This window comes from Thamnophis elegans, chromosome 2 (genome assembly GCF_009769535.1).
Source record: "Thamnophis elegans isolate rThaEle1 chromosome 2, rThaEle1.pri, whole genome shotgun sequence".
NCBI lineage: Eukaryota > Metazoa > Chordata > Lepidosauria > Squamata > Colubridae > Thamnophis > Thamnophis elegans.
The window spans coordinates 53,112,459-53,138,431 of NC_045542.1; the positions used below are offsets into that span (position 1 = coordinate 53,112,459).

General features: G+C 38.5%; 2 protein-coding genes across 3 annotated transcripts in view; one reads left to right on the plus strand and one right to left on the minus strand.

Moving 5' to 3' along the window:
- Window positions 1-537: 537 nt before the first annotated feature.
- NUP85 (nucleoporin 85) lies at window positions 538-22,796 on the plus strand. Its single transcript, XM_032209442.1, has 19 exons — window positions 538-728; window positions 2,459-2,552; window positions 4,948-5,110; window positions 6,543-6,613; window positions 6,985-7,028; window positions 8,687-8,756; window positions 9,768-9,889; window positions 11,717-11,851; window positions 12,452-12,574; window positions 13,401-13,532; window positions 14,002-14,108; window positions 14,337-14,420; window positions 14,825-14,890; window positions 16,744-16,895; window positions 16,984-17,101; window positions 18,084-18,184; window positions 19,207-19,358; window positions 20,414-20,500; window positions 22,586-22,796. Exons 1-19 carry the CDS (start codon window positions 696-698, stop codon window positions 22,685-22,687), a joined length of 1,956 nt encoding a protein of 651 aa, XP_032065333.1. The 5' UTR covers window positions 538-695; the 3' UTR covers window positions 22,688-22,796.
- Window positions 22,797-23,169: 373 nt separating this feature from the next.
- Window positions 23,170-25,973, minus strand: part of GGA3 (golgi associated, gamma adaptin ear containing, ARF binding protein 3) — a 54,002-nt gene continuing 51,198 nt past the window's right edge. For both annotated transcript variants that reach the window (XM_032209440.1, XM_032209441.1), the window contains one exon: window positions 23,170-25,236. In XM_032209440.1, the coding sequence (XP_032065331.1) occupies window positions 25,126-25,236 (111 nt within the window). In that variant the 3' untranslated portion in view covers window positions 23,170-25,125. The remainder of the gene's footprint in view (window positions 25,237-25,973) is intronic.

Below are 25,973 nucleotides of genomic sequence, written 5' to 3' on the forward strand. Positions count from 1 at the left end.
GTCTGAGTGAGAAATATAGGAGAAGCTATCGTTTCTGTGTCTTCCTGCTTTTTTTCTTTTTTGACTCAACACAATCGTACTATACCAATCTCGCTTCGTTGTTTTGCAAAATATGTTCGATTTGTCTTGAGCACAGAGAAAGAGGTTCAAAAGACTTATGGATTTTGAGGTTCATATCATTTATTTATTTCCTGATTTTGCAAGTTCCATCGGAGCCATGAACATTTTGAAAAAGGATCTCCATTAAAATTAAAGACAAGAAGGCCTCTTTTGAAGAGCTCATTCAGTTGCTTCCATACTAAAACCATGAATTAGGGTGGTTCCGCCCCCCCCCCCCAATTCTTCAGCTTGATTTTCTTATTGGGGCTGCTCTGTAAAGGAATTGGGCAGCAAGAAATCTTGGCCCATCTCTTAGCAATTCTTGAGAGATGCACCCAGCTCAACCACTTGCCCACAATCGGTACATGGGAAAATACGAGCAATCGGCTCTGGAGTTTAAAAAACACAGGCGGGGCGGACACTTCTAATTTTCCTATCTCTAGCATCGGAGAAAGGTAAAATGGGGTCCTTCGGCTCGGGCGCGCGCGCGGGAGGCCTGCTTCGACCGGCGATTGGTTGAGAGCGCCGCCGCCGAGTCGCCGAGGACCAGAAGAAATCGAGGGAGGTCGGAGCGCGGCCTTTTCCCGCTGGACGGCATGGAGGAGTTGGATGTGGAGCCTTCGGTCACGGTGAGTTTCAGGGGGCCCCCATTCTGGCGAATGGCGCTCAGGGAACCATCGTAGAGGAGCACTGGGGGAAGAATTCGAGGCGGCAGGAAGACACCCCCCCCCAATCGTTGGAAGGGAAGGCTTCACTTGAGGCCGTTTCCCCGTTAGGGACGGAAAGCCCCACTGCAGGGTCCTCTCTGCTCAGCCATCGCTGAAGCAATCGAAGCCCTGTTTATTCGTATTGTTGCCTTTGACGCAGCAGTGTCCTAGGAGATGCCCTAAATAGGCGATGTCAGATAGGACTTGTTGGAAAAGCCAATAGAGAACCTTGTGAGGACCAGAAAGAAGACGTCCTAACGACTTTATTTTAAAAAAATAACGGTTGTCTGCATTGTAAGTTGTGAAAACATGTAAAGATTCATTCGGTATTTCACACATGGAATATTAGGTGTAAGCACTTTTTTAACTACATGAATTGTTTCAGTTATGCAATGTATGAATGCTTATGCCTAGAAGAGAATGGCATCGCTGTTAAACCTCTAGAGAATAAAGGTGGGGTGGAATAAAAATGAATACAAACTTTTGAGTGACTGGCTGTATCTAACCAAGGTTTTAGCTTTAGAATAGAATAGAATAGAATTCTTTATTGGCCAAGTGTGATTGGACACACAAGGAATTGGTCTTTGGTGCATACGCTCTCAGGGTACATAAAATAAAAGATACATTCGTCACAAATCATAAGGTACAGCATTTAATGATAGTCATAGGGTAGCAATCAAATCATACTAGGAAACAGTATAAATTGTAAGACTACAAGCAAAGTTACAGTCATAAGTGGGAGGAGATGGGTGATAGGAACAATGAGAAGACTAATAGTAATAGTAATGCAACCTTAGTGAATAGTGGTGAGGGAATTATTTGTTTAGCAGAGTGATGGCATTTGGGGAAAAGCTGCTCTTGTGCCTAGTTGTTCTGATGTGCAGTGCTCTATAGTGTCATTTTGAGGGTAGGAGTTGAAACAATTTATGCCTAGGATGTTCTGTAAATATTTTCACAGTCCTCTTTTTGACTCGTGCAGTATACAGGTCCTCAATGGAAGGCAGGTTGGTAGTAATTGTTTTACACAGAAGGCTGACTTTACCTAAGTAGCAACTCTTAAGCTGTGGATAAATGTAAATGTAGCTCAGGTAGTGTGGAACTGATAAAAACTTTAAATATACTGTTTATGTTGTCTGTCATCATGAGATTTCTTTGGTATAGTACAGACATGAAAGATTTTGTCCTGTAGTTTGCAGTTTGTGCATGTCGGGATAACTTCGCTGTCCCGATATCTGGATGAAATTGCTTGACACAGCTTCACTCAAATTCTGGAATGTTTTTCTGAAAAGGGTTACAGGTAGTCCTCGTTTAATGACCATAAGTGGGACCAGAGTCTCCATCATTGAGTGAAATGGTTGATAAGCGAGATACCATGTGATCACTTTGACTCTGATCCCAGCACTTCACATTGTGATTGCTAAGCGATCTCATGGATCATAACCTAACAGAATCCTCTATGCTTACCATATAACTATAGCTTGTCTTTCTTGGAGATGACGTGGATGACAGATGACAGTTTCTTTTGGCTACAGCAATGTATATACTTTCAGCTGTAGTTACTGCTTTCACAATGTTTATTGATGAGTTAAATAGCTTTTGATTGCATCAACATCAACGATTGTCCAATTCTTTCTCTTTTTTTAATCAAACAGCTTATTCCAGGAGTGAACTCTGACCAGAAGCAGTTATGCTTTACATGGGGACCCACAGAGATGTTGGTGTGTGAAACCTTGTTTAGGCCAACAGGTTGGCAATGTCTTTTATTAAATGTAGTTTTGTTTAATATGGTCATGATATGAATAAACTAAAGCAATATTTTATAGTAGATTAATTGTTGGAACTAGATTGAACTGAAGCTCCAGTTTTCTCAGCTTTGAGCAAATGGTTGTCAGTGATCTGTTTTTGATAGCCTTTCTTCTGCTAACTACATTCCTTTTTTAACATTTTCCATAACCCTAGCCCTTCTGTCTTTAAAAGGAAATAAATATTAGAAAAATAAAATGGGCACCTTATCACACAAGTAATTGTTAAAACATATAAAGCAAAATGTTTGCCAAAAATAAATTTAAAACTTTAGTGCTTATATGGTATTTGCATTACTGATCTTTTTAAATATTTCTTGTATAATTACTTACTTTTAAATATTGTTAACAATTTGTAAACTACTCAGAGTCCCTGGGAGTTGGATAGCATATAAATTAGTAATAATATTAACAGCAGCGTGGTCCAGTGTATCCTGAATTTCACACCTCTTTTGTAATCACATCTTTCTAGGACAGTGATGGCGAACCTATGACACGCGTGTCAGTGCTGACACGCGTAGCCATTTGGGGTGACACGCACAGGATTTCATGCGATTCATCCTCAGCTCCTGCACGGCCGCCGAGGATGAAAGAATCTGTGCTGGAGGAACGGGGGGGGGGGGGGCGGGACGTGTGATCTCCCCCGCCCACACTCACTTACTGTATCGCCGCCGCCCCTTTCTGAGCGCAGGGGCTGCTGGTAAGGCGTGCGTGCCGTGCGCACACACATCAGCACGGCGAGGGAGGACCCGCAGGAGAGGAGCGCGGGAACAGTGCGCGCCTCTCTCCAGTCAGGCCGGCACAGAGAGTCTACTCCTGGGACTGTCGGTTACGACCGCACCACACTTATCTCAGTTCACGGCAGGGCTGTGGAGTCTGCTGCTTCCAGCTCCACGTCCTCATCAACATGCCGCTCCGGCCCGCCCCCGCTATGAATATTCATATTCTTCGCCCTCGCGTCACTAGGAATATTCATAGCAGGGGCGGGCTGGAGCGGCATGTTGATGAGGACGTGGAGCTGGAAGCAGCCGACTCCACAGCCCTGGTTCACGGCACCCCAAACAAGTTCAATAATATCAAGGGCAACATACGAAATCGACTGATGAACAAAGAAGTTACTAAGCAGGTATGTTAAATAATTTGTTTTTGGTTTATTAAATACAATTATATATTGCAATTATACATTTTTGTAGTTTAAACTATAAATTGCGCAAAATTATGTTTTTGTCGAAGTGACACACAACGCGAGTTATGCTCGATTTTTTGCCGATTTTTGACACACCACGCCAAAAAGGTTGTCCATCACTGTTCTAGGACTATATAAAATGTTTGAATGTGATGTTTGCAAGGGATCTTAAAAGTTCTCTCTTCAGTGTGCTAAAACAATGATTTGTTTGACTGCTTCAAAAGCTATCCATAGTTGCATGAGTTCTCTTGGACTCTCTCTTTCCAGTAAATTCCTCTATTACGCCCAACAGTTGACATCATAAAAAGCCAAAGAGTTCCTGATAGAAGTAGAGGGTTGCTTCCTCATCAAGCAGGCCTCAATATTGCCATAGACAATTAAAGGGTCAGCGTTGTTCTATTCTGAGGCATAGACCACCATTTGCTGTCAATAGTGCTATCTTTTTTGAGTATTTCTGATCGGAAGAGACAAGCATTTGGGGCATGGAAGAGAGTTTGTTTAAAGTAAAATTAGAAAAGGAAGACAGAAATAGATGGTCTTCCGTTATCAGTAATCTCCAGATTTACTATTATGTTATTAACTGATTGTAAAGATCATTGTTTATGTTAGAGCTTATTCATTTTTGTTTTGCCTCATAATATTTATGTCTCTTCATGCAGTACACAGATTTTATTAGAAAAGCCTGCACAGTGTAATAGTAGGGCTTTAAACCTTTGATTATTTGTTTCTGCTTTATTTATCTGTGTAATATACCTTATACTTATTGTAATATGAGTTTTCTAGAATATTGTTAATAACTAAAGCTACATGTTTATTTTATTTGGTTATATAAATATTTTGAATGTATGCCATCACATTTAACAAAAATGATTTTGGCGATTTACAATACAGAATAAAAACACTAAAGATATAAATGTCAATAAGAACATAGATATGAAACTGGAATTTAACTATGAATATTCCCTGAAGGCCCTACAGAATTACTGTCTCTTTAACAGCCAACAATGAGGATACCAACTTAATCTCTATATAGTATTTCCTCAAATGTTCCTTTGACATATAATATCAATTTATAATACATTTAGAATTCCAATTTTAAATAATAGTATTCACTGCACAATTAAAATAGAAACGTCTACATGATTTGTTTCAGAGACTAAAGAGAAGACTCCAGGTTGTCCTTTTGTCTATGTAGTACGCAAAGATCAAGATGTTTATTCTCAGACTTTGCGGAAGCTTTTCAATGAATCACATGGGATCTTTGTTGGGCTACAGAAGAATGAGAAAGAAAAGGCTGGAAAGTCAAGAACTGCACAGTAATTATCTAAAGTGTTATTGAGTTTTAAACAGTCTTCTGCAGTGCTTTCTGTATTTTGGTGCACAGAAGTGTTTAAAAGTTTGAGAATACTTTCGAATTTTCAATACTTCTGCATCAGTGTGACCTAAAGGTTGACCTCTTCTCCACACAAATCCTAAAATTAGATAAAGTGAACCCAATCAAACAAAATGAGTCAAGAACATTATACTTGTTCATTTATTTATTGAGTAAAATGATCCAAAGCTATATATTTGTGTGTGGCAAAAATACGTGAAGCTTTGCTTTCAGTAATTGGTATGCCCCTCTTAGGCAGCAATGTTTCCAATAACTAGATCATTCCTACCTATTGACTTGGAGGAATTTAACTCAAATCAGGTTTAAGTCACATTTTTACAGAAATATTGAAAATTTAAAAGCATTCACAAACGTTTAAGCCCTACTGTATGTAATTATTTGTTGGCATAAAGGAAACATTCATATATGTTTCAGAATATAGGTAGCCTTTGATTTATGATGGCAATTTACATTGCTAAGTAATGTCATAAAGTGTAGTGCAATGACAGCAATACCTGCAGTCCCAGTTACTGTCATTAACTGAATCCTACCGTGATTAGGCAGGGCAACCTCCCACAACCAAATCACTGAGAGCCAGCAGAAAGTTGCAAGTCACAGGTGGTTTTCAAATAGGCCAGCAGGCATTTAAGAGGCGGCTACCAGGTGTAGGAGGGTGCAAAGGGTGTATGAAGAGGCAAAGGCAGATGAGCACCAGTTAGGGTGGGTTACGGGGAAGGTGAGGCTTGGGGAGTGTGAGGGAGGTACAGCGAGGGATGGGACACAAGGGAGACATGACAAGAGTTGGGGAGAGGATGTGAAAAATGCAAAGAGGAACACCAGAGTATGAGGGAGGAAAGGCCTGGGAAGGGTGTGCAAGAGGCACAGCTAGTTGGTGAGGATGCTCATGGTACACAAGTGTACAAGGGAGACATGGCATGGATCAGCGAGGGTGCAAAGTGGGTGCGATAGAAGGAAAGCTCAGCAAGGGTGCTCAGGGCTGCAAGGGAGGATAGGGAGAGTCCACGGGGATGTGCAAGGAAGGCAGAGTGATCATTAGAGATGGTATGTGTATGGCTAGTGCAGCATGAGTTCTAAGGGTCTGAGGAGGATGTGTGAGGGAGGGAGACATAATCCAGCAATTTGCAACCTTTCCTCTGGGGAAGCTGGCAGAGAAGTTTGCAAATGGTGATCACGTAATTGTGGGTTATTGCAACCAGTTGTAAGCACAAGCAGATTGCAAAACATTCAGATTGCTATCATGAATGAAGCTGTGGCGGCTGTTGGGATCTGATATCGCTTATTTTTACTAAAGAACCTGACATTTGTCAAGGAGGTGACATGATGCTTAAAACAAAATCAAACTCTTCTCCTTTTAGATTGGTTGGAGTAAGCAAAAGCTATCGATCCGTTATAAGAGCCTGCATGGAAGATTCACATCAGATGGCTAGTAAGTTTTCTACTTTTTATTAAATGGAAGCCTCTGGAACCAAGTCTACAACAGACTGTGTTAAAACAAATCAGAATGATTCATAGTGTGAACAAGTACTTGCAAAACTGCTTGTGAAATTTGGGTGTAGAGTTGGTTCCAAAAATGAAGTCAATGAGCCCACTAAGATTTATGTATTTGCTATGATAATTGTTTAGACACCTGATAAAAAGTTATAGTGTTTTGAATGTAACTAGTAAAAATGGTAAATGAACAATGTACAAATCTTTCTGCAATGTATAGTAGAGCTGGAATAAACAATGGTTTTGGTTTGGTGAAGCTGAATAATAACAATGTATAAATATTGATTTCTGTATTTTTCTTTGATTTAGTATCTGCACGGGATCCTGCAATGCACATGCACTACAGTACTCAGGTAATGTATATAGTTTTGATAGGGTATTGGAGAACAATTTACTACTAGCATTTTCCATTATTTTAGTTTCAATGCAGCCCATTGAATTTATTTTGGAGTTCTGGTAGAATATTTGCTGTTTACAATAGCAGGCACAATGCCACAATCTAAACTTAGAATTAAATTGTACTTGTTCAGGAATGTTTCTACTTCTTAATCATAGTTCTAAATTTATATCATCTCTGTTAATTTGTCCAACAATATTTAGTCCTTGATTTTTGTAACATTCCAATAATTGTTCTGCATATGTATAGATTCCATTGATGTATCGTTTATAATATCATCAACCAATTTCAAAAATTAAATGTCCCGAATATAACTATAAATGCGAACGTAACTTTGGATAGCTAGTCAATTGTGTTTATATTCCAAAGATAATGGAGTAGTAGTAAAACATGGTAAAGGCTTAATTATTTCCCAAATTGTTATTTTTCTGAATAACCTGTCTTCAGGTTATTTGCCCACTTGTGGGTTTGTATGTGCATGCATTTGCCAATCTGTGTTTACTCTTTTCAAAATGTTTCTGCAGTCCTGTGGGAATGAATATGCTTCTTGCAGGTGATTTTGGAGTAATGGCATGAAGTAAAAGACTACATAATCCTTTTATACTGCTCTAACTTTTATTCCTAAAAGTTACTTTCATTTGGAAAAGCAACTGTTTTTCTTATAGATTTATATCTTCCATTGATTTTAACTCTAAACTAACTGCACCCAAAAAGTTTTCGATTAAAGGATGGGTGGTGTTCCTACAGCTTAACAAAATAAACAGTTGCTTTCAACTGGTCATAAATATGAGCCTAAATTGTGAGTTATGTTCCATAGGGCAGATTGAAGCCTGTTTTGCCTAAAATGCCATTTCAATGCTATTTCTATTTTTTATTTAAAACATTTTGTTATCATAAAAAAATGTTAAAAGTTTTAGAAACATAGAATATACTATGGGAAAAATTGATGTCATATTCTATCATTATGGTATTACTATTACAGTATGGTAGGTGCCGTTTTCAAAGATTCATAGATTGCATGCTCTCAGCTAATTCCATTTCCCACTTGAGGGAGATGGGAATTTTGCTTAATTCTGAATTTCTAAACCACTTCTAAAGAAGATCCCTATCTTCTGCTTCAGGTTATGGAAAAATATACATTCATAGATGTTCATAGTCATCAGAATAAAGAGTTTAAACTTTGAGCTTGAACATTCTGAGCTTACTGGTGTTTTTGGAGGGGTGTGCCTCAAAGCGACTGCAGTTGACTAGTTGCTTCAGTTTTCTTGGCAATATTATGGAAGTGATTTCCCTTTGCTTCTTTTCTAGAGCTGAGAGAAAGACTTGCCTGAGGTTATCCTCAGAGTGTGACTCGCTTGAGGTTTTCTGCCTAAGGTGGGCTAGAATGTACATTCTTCAGGTTTTCAACCCAATACCTTAACCATTACACGAAAATGGCTCTTCAGCTAGTAAATAATAGAATCTAAAAGACTTATTTTAATAATATCCTGCCTATTTGCAGCAAATTCAATTTAAGTATTCACATTTTTGACCATTATTTTTCATGTTAGGAAGAGTTCAAGATTAAAGCTTTATAATGGAAATCTATAGTAAATTGATGTTTATCTTTCTTAGGTCTCTGTTTTGTCCGCAATGGAGTTGATCTGGAATCTGTGTGAAATCATGTTTATTGAAGCTGCTCCAGGTGAATGTTAGTTTTCTCCCCATCTGGTGAGACCGGTCTATCAGGGCAACCTGGTCTACCCAAATACGGGATGCAGCATATTGCTTCTGCTTTCCCCTTTCAGCCCCAATCGAGGAGCCTTTGCAGTTGCTTTCGTGACAAACTGTGTTTATGTAAATTTGGTATTCGATAAATATAAACTCAACACCAAAAATTGGTAAATATCAATTCAACGGATTGAATGTTGAATTATAATGAAATCAAGATTACTTTTATGTTTTTCACATATTCTCTTAGAATTCATGTGCTGCTCTTCCAATTAGATATCTTCATAATAACTTTCTGAGCTGAGGAAGAAATACTTCCCTGCCTTCAAATTTCTCCTATTGAAGACAATGGCTTTTTCCTCTATAATTTAAGGACAAAACTGTTCGCAACAGTTGTGGGGAAAAGGCTGTTTATGCTGACAGACCATACTGTTACTGGGGTGGAGACATGATTAATTTCTGATGTTCACATTTTATTTGGGTTGCTGATCTAGTGCAACAAAATAATTTATTTGTACTATAAGAACTGGAAGTTTGCAATGTAACAAAAAGGGTGCATTGAGCCGTTATTTGGCTGAACCCAGGTTGCAGCAGCTCACATGCTTGGTTTTCTGGGTCTGGTCCTTGCCACTACAAACTGAGGAGCCTTCCCCACCAGCATGCAAGAAAACAAGGAAGCGGAAGCAACATTGCATCGTCCCAGGGGACTTTTGTCTTGAACTATTTCCTATTACACTGTGATTCAGCAGCTAGTTTCAAAGTGTTGTAATTGTAATTGTCAAATAAATCTGTATGATATCATCCCACCATATAATCATAACTACATCTTCTCTATGATATGATACGATCAATATAGGAAATAACATTTGTGATGCTGCCTGCAATGGATCAGCGCAAAGCATATAGAAATGGGATTTCATCTTATTAAAATAGTGTCTCAGACAGTTCTTTTGGCTCATGGGCATGTATCTTTTTTTTCCCCCAGCGGGTTTGGTGTTATGTCACCTGCTCGATTGGGTCCGTCTTCATGTGTGTGAAATAGATAACATGGTTTGCGAAGTTCTGAGGAGTGAGAATCCAGCAAAACATGAACATTTCTGGAATGTGGTAAGGCATGTTTTTATCCAGAAAGCAGTAGTGTCTCGCTGCTGTGCTTCATTTTTGCTCAGAAAGCTGTTTAATTTAATCCAGTGTGAAATGTAAGGGTTTTTTTCCAAGTTATTACATGAATCAACAATAACAGAAAGCTTGTAGTGTTTGAGTCATCTGTGTAGTTTCTGTGGTTTGCAAGAAACTCTCCCATCAAAATCAGCTTAAAAGTTTACTGTAAGGCTGCCTTATGTAACTTTGTACCAGGAACGTGCAGTCACTAGAGGCAGGGGAGGCGTGGCCTCACCAGTCATGAGGAAAAGGAAAGAATTTTAAAGAATTTTTAAAAAATAATTAAAACCAAGTTAGTTGCTACCAGATTCTAAGTCACAGTGACGGAACAGTGCTTAGTGTTAACTATAGGAGGAGGCAGAGAACTAGGGGCCTCTTTTGCATAAGGAATTTTTCGCCTTTTAAGAGTTAACCAAGGATTAAAAAGCAAAGAATTCCTTATGCAAATGAGGCACGTGTTCTCTCGCCTCCTGTAGAGGGCATTTTTAGAGGCTTTTTAGAGTTCTCTGGGAGCAACTAGCTCAGTCTGACTCAGAGCTCTGGCCTTTCATGAGGGCAGAGTTGAAATCCTCTCTGAAACAGCTGGAAAAGGTGCGCGTGTGGGGAGGGGGGAGGAATTCAATAAGTTTGATTGCATGCAGAACCCATGTTGCCTTTTCAAACACACACACACACATAGCTGGATAAAAGTATATAAGCCCAGCTTCACTGAAAACGGCAATGTGATTCACCTGCAATCAGGCTCCAATCGGAAGGCAGCAGGGGAAGGGTGGGGGTATGGCAGAGGAGCTGCTTTCAAGCCTTTGGAAAATATATCCAATCCAACTTTTGTGTTTGTTTGAGAGTGAGAGAGGGATCCAAGTTCTCTGTGTGCGTGTGTCTGTTTGAGAGAGGGGGGTGGGAGGGAGAGAGGGAGGAAGGACAGGGAGGGAGAAGAAAAAGAATGGGAAAACTTATTTTGCAAGGGGGGGAAATGCTGTCGCTTTAAATCGGAACTGAGCATGCCTGGCTGTGGAATTCTGGGAGTTGAAGTCCACAAGTCTAAAAAGCTGCCTCACCAGCCATAAAACTCACCGCACGTCACTACTTTGTACTTACAATTTATGGGTTCCACCACAAAACCGCGGACGACAAAATCGCGGACGACGAAAGCGCGCATTTGACGTCATCACAGCGCGACGAAAACATCACGCTGTGATCGAAAAATGTAAAAATAAAGCGAAAACCTTACCCTAACCCCCCCAAACCTAACCCTAAATCTAACCCTAAACCTAACCGTTAACGTAACGCTAAACCTAACGCTAACCCTTAACCTAACGCTAAACGTAACCCTATCGCTCTAAACCTAACCCTAACCCTTAACCTAACCCTAAACCTAACCCTTACCTTTATGTGAATCGGCTTGCTTTAATTTAATTTTTATTTCAATTTTTAATTTTTTTCGTCGCGCTGTGATAACGTCAAATGCGCGCTTTCGTCGATCGCGCTTTTGTGGACTGCGGTTTTGACGGGTCACACAATTTATGTAGACCTAGAATGGAGCTTAATGTATTGGTGCTTAGCTCTGTGTAGTAACGATCCTTAGTGTTTTTTGTCAACAGGAAAAATGGCATTTCAGCCATCATATTTAATTCTGCCAGAACACTTTAAACCTGTTTTACTTAAGTTGCAGTTTTAAACATCTTTTTTACGAGGTGGTATGTGTCAGTGTAACCATACATGCATGGTTTGGATGATAGTATTAATATGTGAAATCATTTTTATATTTTTCAGGTAACTGGTTATGTGCTTCAGGGTAGAATGGATGAGGCTCGGCAATTACTTTCTAAAGAAGCTAGTACCAATCCCACTTCAGTGCACATGTGCAAAGTTTTAGATGAGCTGATGAAGAAGATGCCTGTTCTTAGTGTATGTTTTCAATTTTTCTGTAATGTTACCTGGGTGATCTGAAATGATAAAGTAAAAATATATTTTCAAAAACACATAAAACTTGCTTAATTCTGAGTCTTATCATTGGTTTGTATTAGTTTTCAGTAGTTTTCTTTTTGAGTGGTTGAAGGTCTCCAGGAGAGATCTTTCCATGTGGATTAGTTCATTTTTTTCCATACTACAGGAAGATGAGCCTTTCATCAGCCAAATAATGTTATAAAATCATTGATAGTGCATTAAGAAAAATGCTGTTTCTGTAGATTGGCTGTACTCCTGAACAAACATTTGGAAAGAATTTCCTTTCAAGATGTGAAAATTAATTTCCTATAAGTTAAAGATAGATGCTTGTCACCAGCATGCTCTCCTGCTCTACTGTAAAACTATCTGTATCGTATGTATTCTTTCAAGTTCCAATTTAAGTATTCCATTCCTTGGATAAACTTTATCTTTTATTCTGCATAAATCTCTTGAAACTCTTGATAAACATACACCAAAACCGTTTTGTTTTTATGGAAAATTAGTAAAAGAAACACTGCATTAAGAATTTCAAAAACGTTGTCATTATGTATCCCTTTGCAGCCTAGCAGTAACCAGACTTTGACAGAGATGGAGTTAAAATGGCAGCACTGGCATGAGGAATGTGAGAGGTTTCTGAAAGATGGAACATTTGCTTCTAATTCTCACATGGAAGTTCTCTGTAAGGTGTGTATGCATGTATGTAAAGGACCAGTTGTAACTATCATTTGCTTGCTGCAGTAACTTTGGTCATTGAATGTATGGTTGTTAAAGGAGGACTACCTTATTTTCGGAGTATAAGACACACCTTTTTCCCTCAAAAAAGAGGCTGAAAATCTGGGTGCATCTTATACACTGAATACAGCATTTTTTGCCTCCCAAAACCCTACCCCCTCATCAAAATGGCCATGCATAGCTATTAGGAGGCTTTCAGAGTGCTTCTGGGGGCTGGGGAGGGCAAAAATGAGCAAAAACCGGGCTGCTTTTTTGCTCAATTTTGCCTCCCCCCAACCCCCAGGAGCACTCTATAAGCCTCCTAAAGGCTATCCATGCCCTTTTTTTGACAAAAAATGGGTCCATTTTTCAAAAAACAGGCCACTTTTTGCTCATTTTTGGAGGGGCCCCCAGGAGCACTCTATAAACCTCCTAAAGGCCATTCATGCCCTTTTTTTGAAAAAAACAAACAAACCTGGGCCCGTTTTCGTGAAAAATGGGCCGTTTTTGGGAGGTTTGCAGAGTGCAACAACTCTTTTTTTTAATTGTCTCTTCAAAACCTTGGTGCATCTTATATTCTGGTGTGTCTTATACTCCAAAAAATACGGTACTTGTAGTACACGTGCCTGATAAGCATGCGAATTACATTTATTCAGCTGTTAGATAACAGAGGCATAATGGTCATGTTCAGCCTGATAAGGTCACAATTGGGATATACTATATGTTAAAACCCTGAGCTGATGGGAGGTTTTTTTTAGGTCAAAACTGAATTCTTAAGGACTCTTGTTTATTTTTTTAGATCCTACTTGGAGATGAGAATGCTATTTTGGAAAAGAAAGAGCTAATGACAACCTGGTATCATTTTCTTGTGACCCGGCTATTATATTGTCATCCTACCGTGAAGCACGTGGAACTCCATCTTTATGCACAGGTGACATATTTTGCCATTAGAGTAGGGTTGTCTCCATCCTTTTGCCATCCAATAGGAAGGCAAGTGATTATACCTTGTACAGAGGAAAGATGATGCAGCTTTCATGGTCTGTCTGAGTAGTGCCTTTTTATGTAGAAGGTTGATAATTTTGCTTGGCATTTACAAAGTAGCAAATCCTGGAAAACCTCCAGAATAGAACACCCATTGTATTGGACTAAGTTCAGTCTTATCAAAACATGCTATCAGAACATGGTATCAGTGTGCTAGCTTTGATTTGGGAAATGCTAATATTGCTCTGACTTTCCCAGTGATTGAAAATAGCTAATTCATATGAAAAAAGCAGTTGAGTGTGCATTTTAAGTAATCTGTTTGTTATTTTGAGAAATCTTGGTGGTCCTTTACTGAGAGAGAACGTATCTGGTATAGCTAGACACAACTTCAGTGTTTTTCATCTTTATGTATTCCACAGTCCAGCCTGGACATGTTTCTGGGAGGAGAAAGCAGCCCAGAACCATTAGACAGCATCTTGTTGGCAGCTTTTGAATTTGATATCCACCAAGTGATTAAAGAATGCAGGTGATTTTTGTCGTCTTTGTGTTTTGAATTCTTGATTTGTATACGATTGACATCATGATTTGAAACAAAGCAACATACAAACCAAAAAGCCAGAAAGCTTTTAAAAATAAAAACTGGCAAAAGTATGCACAAGTGGGATTCTGCAGGTGTAATAAAATAATGGGTTATTGTTTTTCTGAGAATGTAAATACATTTTATCCTAGATTGCTTCTGATTTTGTACTTGCAGCATTGCCTTGAGCAACTGGTGGTTTGTAGCTCATCTGACAGATCTCTTGAACCATTGCAATCTACTCCAGTCCCACAATCTTTAGTAAGTTTCCCTTTCTTCTCATTATCGGGCTCAGTTCTAAAACTGCCTTAATTTTAAATTCCTTTTTTAGAATAATGTATGTAATCTTTCAAACTGTCCATAGGGGTTCTATATACATTATTGTGATAATTCCTAAAAGAGAAGTGACAGTATCATTGCCATTTTACAGAAGCAAGGCTGAGGTTGAATCTCATTTAATGCATCTGTGACTGAACTTAAAATAACTATCCTATTTCTCATGATATTATTCCACTAATTTCTGTTCTAATTAATATTTTAGTGGGGCTTAAAATATTTGATATTGAAAGAAGTTATGATATTGAAAGAGAAAAATTGAAAGAAATTATGTCAGAAGTAAAAAAATTATGTCAGTTAGAAAATTGATATATTATGTTACTCCTTAGCTTTGGTTCCAATATGCGTGAATACCTCCTGCTAGAATATGCTTCTGGGCTCTTTGCCCATCATAGGTAAGACTTTTTGTTTATATTTATACACATGCACACATCTATAGACAGTATTGTATTGTCAGTAATGAAAAAGCAAGGGGAAAAAAACCACACGATTCACAAAGAGTCATTGGTCCTGAAAGGAGTAGGAGCCCTACAATTCTAGTCTTTGGGAAAGTATCACAAGCATCTTTTGATGTGTCAGATTTCCCCTTCTGAAGTTGGATATGGGCTCTGACTTCAAATAAAGAAAGCTGTTATGTATATTGGAAAGTGTACCTCCCCCTCCCCCTGAAAAAGTGCCATAAAGTGAGATTGTGGATATCCTAAATCTGCTGGCTCCAGTGCACTTCCAAACTGGCATGGAATCTTGTAAACCTTAGAGTAGGCAGTGATACATACAAGGGAGGAAAATCTGTTGCAAATGGAGTGGAAGAGAACAATGAAGAATATCTAATCTAGAAGAATAGAATCTGCTTGTTTTAAATGATGCATATGATAAAATTGTAATAAAGGCTAGGCAGCATTTGGATAGTTTTCCCAAATGGCTTCAAGAGCAGAATAAAATATATTTAATCTCTATTCTAATTTACTAAGGGTTCCCTGCTGGGTGAAATTGAAATAATATATTAATTTTGTATTACTTAAATAGCAAAGTGTTTTATGTGCAAGTGCTTTTTTATTTACTAGTTGTTTCTCTGGATTTAAGGTTTTCAGTTTTATTTGAATTCCTAATGTTTCATGCTTAAAGCTAGTTGATACCATCCTTACAACCATCCAAAAGAACAAAATGGGATGTTATTTTTAGCACTAATTAGAATCTCCTGATACTAAAGAATAGAGAAACATATCTAATTCTCAATTAGCTGGAATGATAAAACAATCAATTTCATTAAGTATCTGGTATAAATAAACATAATGGTTCTGATTCAGTAAGTTAAGTCTAATAATCTCATTTGTTCAATGAGACATACTTTTATGTAGCTGAGGCATTGAGATTGTGGTCCCCAAGAAAATATCCTGCAGCAAGACAGAATAAATTTGAAACACTCTCCCATTTCCAGCTACTGTAGAAAGTTCAGTGGCCACAATTTCTTTGATATTAGGGCTGGTTAAAATATGATTAAGTGGGAATCTAAAATGGGTGGGTCATATCCAGACCTTCACCATGTTCCCAGAATGAGTAAAATAAAAATATATACCAACATTAGACAAAACGACAAAACTCTCCCACAAAGAATGCCTATTTTTTACTTCTGTATCCTCTATAGGAGGCTAGTAGGCTGCTGATATCTGTAGTGCTTTCATACTGATGTCTGACTTCTCTGAATATTTTAGAGAAAGCAGTATTATGAAGTTCATCATTTCTTTAACCAATATTAATATTAAGTGATTTTTCACAAAAGTCCCTTGGCCAAAAACTTTTCATATGTCAGTGACCATGCTCAAGTAGTATATACATATATTATACATATATGTCCCCTTTCCCTCAAATCTTTTAGATGTTATTCTCAGATTCTGACTGTTTTAAATCTGTTGAATTAAAAAATGGGGTGGGGGGGATAAGATTATTTAAACAAAATGTTCATGCATTATATTGACTTAATTTCTCAATTTTAAAAAGCTTTTCCAACAATTTTCTTACTGATCTTAGGCTTCTCTAAAAGCAATTAGGTAAAGGGAGCTCAGTCTAAAGTGAATGTAATTGTAATTTAATAAATTTATATGCCGTCCAATCCCGTAGGACTCCGGGCGTCTGTACACAATGTACACAACTAATAGGAGATTCACTGCTTTGGTTGTGTAGGCTAATGGCTGAAGCAGTTACTCTGTGCAGAAGAGGCAGTTCAATATTTATGGTTCCATCTTTGCAGCTTATGGCAACTTGCAGTTGACTATTTTGACTATTGTCCAGAATATGGTAAAGCATACCTGGAGCATCATATTGAACGGATTTCCTTGGATACGGAGCATAAAGCCCTGAAAGTACTGAGGATTTGTGAACAGAGAACGATGACTGAACAAGGTGACTCTCCCTAAAACTGTTTTTTTTTAAATGTAATCATTTCTAAAGAATCAGTTACCAAGTATGCTTCCATCATTTCCCATCCTAGTTCGTAGCATCTGTAAAATCATGTCCATGAAGGCTGTCAGGAACAATCGGCTTGGCTCAGCACTATCCTGGAGCATCCGAGCCAAAGATGCTGCTTTTGCTACCCTCATATCAGACAGGTAGGATTTGGGGAAGCAGGATTCTTATTAAGCTGCAGAAACAGCAAATTACTACAGATATTTAAACGTTTAGGATAATTAATTGCTAGAGACAATGCTTCCTTTGAATTTGGCAATCCTAATAAATGATGATATTGTGATTGTTAGTGTTGGATTATTTGTGCTCACAAGTACATTAAATAATAGAATGAGGAAATGGAATAGATAAAAAGTTGATACCAGTTAATATGTCAATTTTTATCAATGATCTGTAGTATTTAATACGTATATAAGAGAAACCATTTTACATTTCAGAGAATTCCTGCTGCTGTTCTTATTAAAATGTTCTGCACCTAATCCTCAGTTACCACAGTTGGGACTGGCAACTGCATCACTGATGTTATTTCTCCTTTAATGTCTGCTTCACTACTTCTTTTCCACACTCCTGTTCTTTGGAATGCTCACTCTGGCTCTGGACTAATGAACAAAAAGGAAATTAATGTTTATTTACATATATTAGGAAAATATTGCAAGAAGATAAAGCAGGTATCCACTGGGGGAATACACATTGGAAGCAATTTGGCTATGCAGAGTGTCTGGTATATTTACCATTGTGTGCCTTATTCTCTTGTAATCCCCTTCTCTCCGCTCTGTGAGAAAAATAGATTAGATACAGGAGAGATTGCCTACAGAAATACTTTGTGGTTTTTCTCCCCCCCCCCTAAAATATATTAGGAACTTCAGCTATATGTTGTTCTAATTTTTTTCAATTTTTTGGGGTACTCATTGACTACAATTACATAAAATTTGGGGAAAATATTATGTACGGTAATTTAATGCAAATAAAAACAGATTACTTGATTAGAACTTGGGAAATGCTTCACATCTAAATCCTTGTAATCTTTGCTTATAAGTAACTTTCTTTTTAAGAATTAATAGTATATACAGTACATACTAAAGGCTGTATGTGCTAATCTGCTATTTTACCTATATTGTTACCTAGATTTTTGAGAGAATATTGTGAAAGAGGTACTTTCTCAGACTTGGACCTCATTGACAACTTGGGTCCATCCATGTTGCTTAGCGATCGACTAACGTTTCTTGGTGAGTGATTCCATCTTTTGATAGTAAGGTTCCATTTTGTTTGGTTTGGGACTCATGCTTTCTCTTTTTGCCCTGACTAATAGCTGTTTTGAGTGGGTGGAACTAAAAAATTTTTAATCCTTTATTTTTGAAACATTTGCTCTTAACTTTAAAGGTTCCCACTTCCCACTTAAAACTTCCAAAACTGAAAAACACCAACCTTGCAAATATCCCTCCTGTTTTCTTGAAATGGGAGGATTTCAAAGGCTCAGATATTATGGTGAGCAGGGACAGTACGTTGCCCTTATGATTGAGAAACAGTCTTTGATCTAAACATTTTACTTTGATTATATCAGTGTCTTTTCCTTGCCTTTTCAAAAGCTATTGCGTTCATAAGATATATTTTCGTTTCCAAATAAAAGCTAGACTTATTTTAAAGCTGTCCTAGTTAGCACAAACCATTACAGATACCTTTAAACACAATCCTGTAATGATTTAACAGTTTGTTTCTTTGATATGAACGGGATTCAAGTTATTACTTTAAATGGATCTTAGTTAAAGGTAAAGGCTCCCCTCGCACATATGTGCTAGTAGTTCCCGACTCTAGGGGGCGGTGTTCATCTCCAATTCAAAGCCAAAGAGCCAGTGCTATCCGAAGATGTCTCCATGGCCATGTGGCTAAGGCGCACAGAACACTGTTACCTCCCACCAAAGGTGGTTCCTATTTTTCTATTTGCATTTTTACATGCTTTTGAACTGCTATGTTGGCAGAAGCTGGGAGAAGTAATGGGAGCTCACTCTGTTATGTGGCGCTAGGGATTCAAACTGCTGAACTGCCAACCTTTCTGATCGACAAGCTCAGTGTCTTAGCCACTGCCTTTTCTGTCTTTTGCTGCCACCCAGAGCAATTTTGTAGCATAAAAATGCCACACATATAAATAAATAAATAATACAGGGCAACCTTTTTGCAATTGTGTAGGGTCAAAGATTGAGAATTGATGGGTGTTCTAAATAGGAAAGGACTGCTTTAACATCTTTTACAGGCAAGTACCGGGAATTTCATCGCATGTATGGGGAGAAGAAGTTCTTTGCAGCAGCCAAACTGTTACTAATGCTGATGACAGCTCGTATTGCTCCTTGCTCCTTCTGGATGACTTTGTTGACTGATGCACTTCCTCTCCTAGAACATAAAGAGGCAAGTGTGGTATTTCTGTGGATTATGTTTTTTGTTAACTGATGGGAGTAGTTGTTGAAATACAATACAGGTAGTTATCAACTTACAACAGTTCACTTAGTGACTATTCAAAGTTGAAAAAAGTGACAAATGACCATTTTTCAGAGTTACAACCTTTGCAGTATCCCCACAATCGTGTGATCAAAATTCAGATGCTTGGCAACTGTTTCATACCTACGACCATTGCAGTGTCCGGGGTTCATGTGATCACCTTTTGCAGCCATCAACAAGCAAAGTCAATGGGGAACAAACATGTTATTTAACAATCGCAATGATTCACTTGACAACTGTGGCAAGAAATGTAATAAAATGGGGCAAAACTCACTTAACAAATTTATCACTTGGCATCAAAAATTTTGGTCTCCATTGTGGTTGTAAGTCGAGGACTACCTGTATACAACATGAATTGATTGATACCAGTTATGCAATACTCTAAACTAAGAAAGACAGCGCTGAGCCAGAATTTCTGTGATCCTAAGAGCTTCAGTGCTATATTGTTACCAAAATTCAAGTAATGTTGGTAGAGCACCAGTCTGTTTACTCCTTCAAAAAGAGGGGTTTGTAAGTAGAAGAGTTAGCTTTGCTGCAGATAGGTAGGGTCCATTAAGTTTGATGCCTGCTTTAAAATGAAGTTCACGATTTGATTCAAGTTTAATTTGTATGTGCCAGTTTCTCAATTCCAGCAGCATTGTTTAATGGAATCTTTGTTCAAGAGTAGATGAATAATGAAAGTAGTGACCTTCCTTTGGTCCTGCCTTGTAATATTTACAGCGGCCACAAAAGTAAACAATCCTTGAGTTCATACATGTTATATTGATTTTTTCTTAAAACTAAACATAGACCAAAAAAGAGAAAGATTGCCAGTTTCAGGATTCTCTCTAGTTGTTAATGGGATAACCATATATGCTTATGGTTCAAACGTACCAGAATATCAAATTTCAAATCCCACTTTCAAAATTAAATGGGGGGAGGGGAGAAAGTTCCATTAAATAAAGTTTACAATCAATTTTCTGCAGGTTATATTTTCTGCTGATCAGACATATGAATTGATGAAATGCTTAGAAGATGTGATGGCAGCAGAGCCAAAAAAAGAGAAACTCCAGGTAATCTTATACAACTATGCTGTTTTAAGGGCCTGATACATTACAATTTAAGGATGTGAGGACACAGCATGATTTAGCCCCACTGTTATTGCTTTGTTGAGATCAGTGCATTGGGGGAGAACATTATGTCACAAATGCAGGTAAATATACGTGTCCCAGGATAATGATGCAGGATCAAATCTGGGTCCATCAACAGGATCAGAGGTTTTGTCTTCCAAACTTTTGAATTCATGCTGGAGCCCATCCTCAGGGAACTTCTCTGTGTGCTCTGGGCTGTTGTGTGTGTGATATTTATATGGTAACACACCCATCAACAGGAGTGCTGTTTTACCTCCAGTTTATCAAGTACTTATAAGTTAGGAGGAGGGGGAGAGCTTGGCAGCACAAGGAAATTGCAGCTAATGACAATAGTCAGCCATCAACAACCCAATCTACATCTAAAAAGCTACACACAACAGCTGTCATATAAATACCACACACAGAACAGCCCAGAGTACACAGAGAAGATCCCTGTGGATGGGCTCCAGTATGAGTCCGAAAGCTCAGAAGACAAAACCTCTGGTCCCAGTAACCGACCCAGATAGGATCCTGCAACACTAACTCAATTATGTTTTAATCTCTGTATATTTTCCTTATGTATGTTTGTGCATACTCATAATGCACTTAAGTTATCGTAATTGTAACTTCTTTGAGCTTGTTAATTTGACTAAATTGCCTTGTTACAAATGTGCATTTTAGTGAAAGCTGAAACTGGGAAAAGGTGTATGTTCTGTGTTAAAAGAATAGTTTACCCATAAGAATTAGTGTATCAGACAGAAGATTTGTCCTTTGCATCAAGGGGACAATCCTTCCCATTTCAGTGTTTTATTGCTTCTAATGCCTACTGTATTTTTCGGAGTATAAGACGCAGTGGAGTATAAGATACACCAAGGTTTTGAAGAGGCAAATTAAAAAAGAAACTTTTTGCACTCTACAAACCTCCCAAAAACGGCCTGTTTTTGGGGAAAATGGACCTGTTCCCCCTCCCCCTCAAAAGGGGCATGAATAGCCTTTAGGAGGCTTGTAGAGTGCTCCTGGGTGGTGGGGCCAAAATGAGCAAAAAACATGCCCGTTTTTCATAAAAATGGGCCTATTTCTTTTTTCAAAAAGGCATGAATAGCCTTTAGGAGGCTTGTAAAGTGCTCGTGGGTGGGGAGGGGAAACAAGCAAAAAATAGTCCGGTTTTTTTGCTCATTTCTGACCTCCTCAGCCCCCGGAGGTCTCTGAAAGCCTCCTAAAAGCTATGCATGGCCATTTTGGTGAAGGGAGCAGGGTTTCAGGAGGCAAAAAAAATGCTGTATTCAGTGTATAAGACACACCCAGATTTTCAGCCTCTTTTTTTGAGGAAAAAAGGTGCGTCTTATACTCCAAAAAATACAGTACTTTTCCTGGTTGCGTTTCATCCACCGAGTCCCTGAAACCTGTGGAAAGGAGCATAAGATAAAATATTGTTTCTAATGGTATGAAAAGTGTTGCCAAAAGCCTCTCCCAGCACTGCTTCTCTACATTTCAGGATGCTAGTGGGAAGGGGGGGTATGCTTTTCATTGTTCTGACCAAGCAATAAAAATAGCCACAAATGCTCTCTGGGAATGGCATAGAATTACTGATGTCTACCAGAGAAGTGTGAATATTCCACGGTTGAGTGGACTGAGAAGGACCAGTCTAGCTGAGTTTAATGCATTTCTGGAAGTGGCTTGTGATATTTTGGATATGTTCTGAATGAATAAATTGCAGGGTCTTTCTCCAAGACTGATGAGCAAGCAGCTTCATTCTAATCAATACTTTTTAATTCCATCCTGAATATGTATTACATGCTAAATTAATATTAAAGATGGAACTGTTTCCCCAGTCGTGGAGGAAGAACTGAAAAATTCAGTAGTCTTTGGACTATCCTTTTAGGGACTCCCCTGAGTTACATACTAAATATGAGAAGTAATGTGGCCATGATTGTGTAGGTATGCTCTGATTATAAAATCCTTTTATATTTCTAAAATTGATTTCAGGTTATGTTATTCAGTTCTTTCTCCCTCTTTTCTTGTTTCTAGGATGATGATGCAGAGATAATGAAGGTGGAAATGCTAAGACTTGCTCTGGCAAGAAACTTAGCAAGAGCTATCATTAAAGAGGGCACACTGGAAGAATCATGAGAGCAGCAAATTAAAATAGTTCTTAAACTTTACTTTGTTAACTTAGTGTACATACCAGGATTGTTATTATTTTGATAAAAAATAAATTTCATATTTTGCATTTCTTTTATCCTTTTTGTGGCAAATTTCAAGGAATTTTTGCAAACTGAGACTTTTACAATCTTATAAGATGGGTAAACCCATCTTGTCATTAAAATAACCCAAATTGTTTTATTCATGCAAGTTGAAACAAACCATTTCATTTGCTTCTTTTAAACCCAGGGGCAATCTGATCTCCTTGCAATAAATCTTGATTTCTCCTTACTCAAGTGTTTAAAAACAAACCAAAAGATATTTGTCTGGGTACATATAGTAGTTGATATTTAGCCGTAAAGCTTTCTGTTTACATCACAGCTACTGTAAAGAAACATGTAGGACAGGTTGTTAAGTCCAATAATTTTCAGACAAAAATATATTTTAGTATGAAGTGGCTGCAACGTAGCTAAAGCAGAGTAGAGAAAGTATTTTAATTGAGCGTGCAGAATAATAAATGCTTCAGAGATATATTTACAATCTTGAGTGTTTGATAGAAAGCTGCAACTTCAGCCTGTGAACAGGAACATTCATAAATAATTTCTAAAGATTGTAGTAGTACATTTCCACACAGTGAGACTATGAAATCTTTCTGTTGGATTATAAGCATAGACAGAGTGGCACTGCTGATAGCATGAAAGCAATTTGGCAGAAAGCCCTTGTGCTTTGTGTGTGTGTGTGTGTGTGTGTGAGGTTTCCTCAATCAGAGTGATTTGCAGACCATCTCTAACAGTGAAATCTGCTCTGTATAAATAAGTATGGCACTGGGGCAGACTTAGAAGCTTAAGTAAAATGCTGATAATAGGGAGACTATAATATTAGAGAGGACGAGATCAAGAGCAAAAAAATACTGTTGGGCTGCCATCAGCTTTACATAATTAATGTGGCCATGAGTTTGGCTAATCAGGGACTCTCATCACACACTTCAAACTGGATCCCTTTAAAAGCCAATGAGGTTCTTTCTGTTGTGACCATTAACTGTATCTTGTCTATAGAAGCTTAATGCAAAGCAATCACAGCCATTGTAACGGAGGTCTGATCGTCCCACGAGCTCTTTAATACCAAAATTTTAATTGCAACATTTTAAATTCCCACACAAAAAAGTCCTCAGTTATATAGTGTAGCATAGAGTAGATTTTCAGGGCCTTCTCTTCAATAGGGAACAAAACAATTTGTTCCAGATGAGCACATAGTTAAACCAAAACTGTGTTACACACAGGAGGAAGTAAGTAATCAAAGCAGTGACTTCCCTCTATGGCTTTTGAACCGTATCGTGTCTATCGCTGTTTAGAAAAGCGGCCTCTGTCAACATAAAAGATATCTCTTCCTATAGACAATTGCACTTACCCACCTATTATCTAAAAAGAATAAAACTGGAGTGTATCACCCCTGCACATGCATGGCCATTGGCTCCTCTTTTCCCTGTTCTGCACATCTGGTATATTCCTATAGCTTAATATACATATCCTACTTTTAACTAACAATAGTGCCTTCAGGAGATGCCTCAGATCCTTCGCTCCATCACTTCCTCCTTTGAGCCCCATAAAGCAACTGCACCTGAATGGATGCTCCTCCTCAATACTATTCGTATTTCCATCGCTCCATGCTTCCCACTTGAGCAGTGTATAAACTATGTGGATCTTTATTGTAGCTAATGCACAAAAATGAGACATTGTGTACGTGGAGGAAAAACGGCTGTGTGCATACAAAACTCAGCAGCTACTGGGAAAGCACACAAGCAAGCCAGCTACAAATATAAAATTAGAAGGCTGCAGCAATTTGAGACCTGTGTGTTGATGTTCTCAAGTGACAAGTGTAAAATATCTGCATGGGCTCTGCTGGCTCTTGGAACAGATATTCTGTAAATGGAGTACTTGATCATGGCAAAAACCATCATTTCTTGAAGTGTATCATTGCTCAGCAAATCTAAAGGTTATCCTACTTCTGATCCCACAGAGGTAAAAAGAATTGGGTACAGGAAGGTCAATAGGACTCTACCCCAAAAGAATTTGCAAAGGCATCATAGCCCTTGGTAGACCTCTAGCCTCACTGAAATACTGTTCCAGTGTATTCAATTTCTGCTCATCAAATTCTCCAGAACATTTATAAGTTTTAATGAAGTGGAAGATAGAATTGGATTGGCCAAAGTAAAGAAACCAACCAGGTCTCTGTTCTTGGCTGTTCCCACAAGTTTACACTTGGCATTTACGCGCCAGACTACCATCCCAGAGTGCAGGAAACATTCTGGACTATGGGTACAAGTGGGGTGGACAGGACATGTAAACAAAGCTAAATATCACTAACTGATACCGCCGGTGCCTTTGTCATGTCGCATTCATTCCAGTCCCCCATGAAATAGCTCTGGGTCATAGCTTTCCCCAATTATCAACTGGAGGAAACTGGTCTACTTCCCCCACTTCGGTGCTGGGCGTGTCTCCCAATGTGAAAGTCAGTCGATATCTCAGCCTTACTTTCTCCTGCAACGAAAAAGGAAAACCAAATATAGCAGCCAGCCACAGAATACAGAGTAAAAGAGCACTTAAATAAGAGTACATGATGCATGCCACATCAGGGACGGAAAGCCCTTTTGTATCCTAGTACTCTCTGAGATTGTTTTTTCTTCCACTCAATTGTGTCTGATTCTTGGATAAAAGGACTGATTTTGGGTGGGATAATTTCCTCACCTTTAAACCAGCTGCCCACCCCCACCCCAAATGGTCACATAGCTGCGCTGATGGAAAATTCTACCATTTGGGAAGTAGAAACCAATAGCATGATTTTGGACTCTTCTCTGGAGTAAATGTAAAGGAATATTACTTTCTAGGGGCTTTCTGTTTATAGTCCCACCCCTGAAAAAAATGAAAAAGCCAAGCCCTCACCCCCCCCCCCACTTTCAGCCTAACATAATTACTGTGACATTAACAGTTCCAGTGATGCTACAGAAAACTGAGAAGTTGAGATATGTCCCCTAATTTCACAGATTTACTCAGTTGTCTTAGTGAAGCATGAGGGGAAAGAAAAACAAGGCCTAGCAGAATTAAGTAATACTTCATACTCTTTCTTATTTATCCTACTGTGCTTTCCCCCCCCCCCAAATAAGACAGGGTCTTATTTTCTTTGGACCCTCCAAATAAGCACTTGGCCTTATTTTCAGGGAGGGCTTATTATTTTTGAGGTGCAGGAGGTGGTGAGCATGGTCACCTCATGGCTGCTG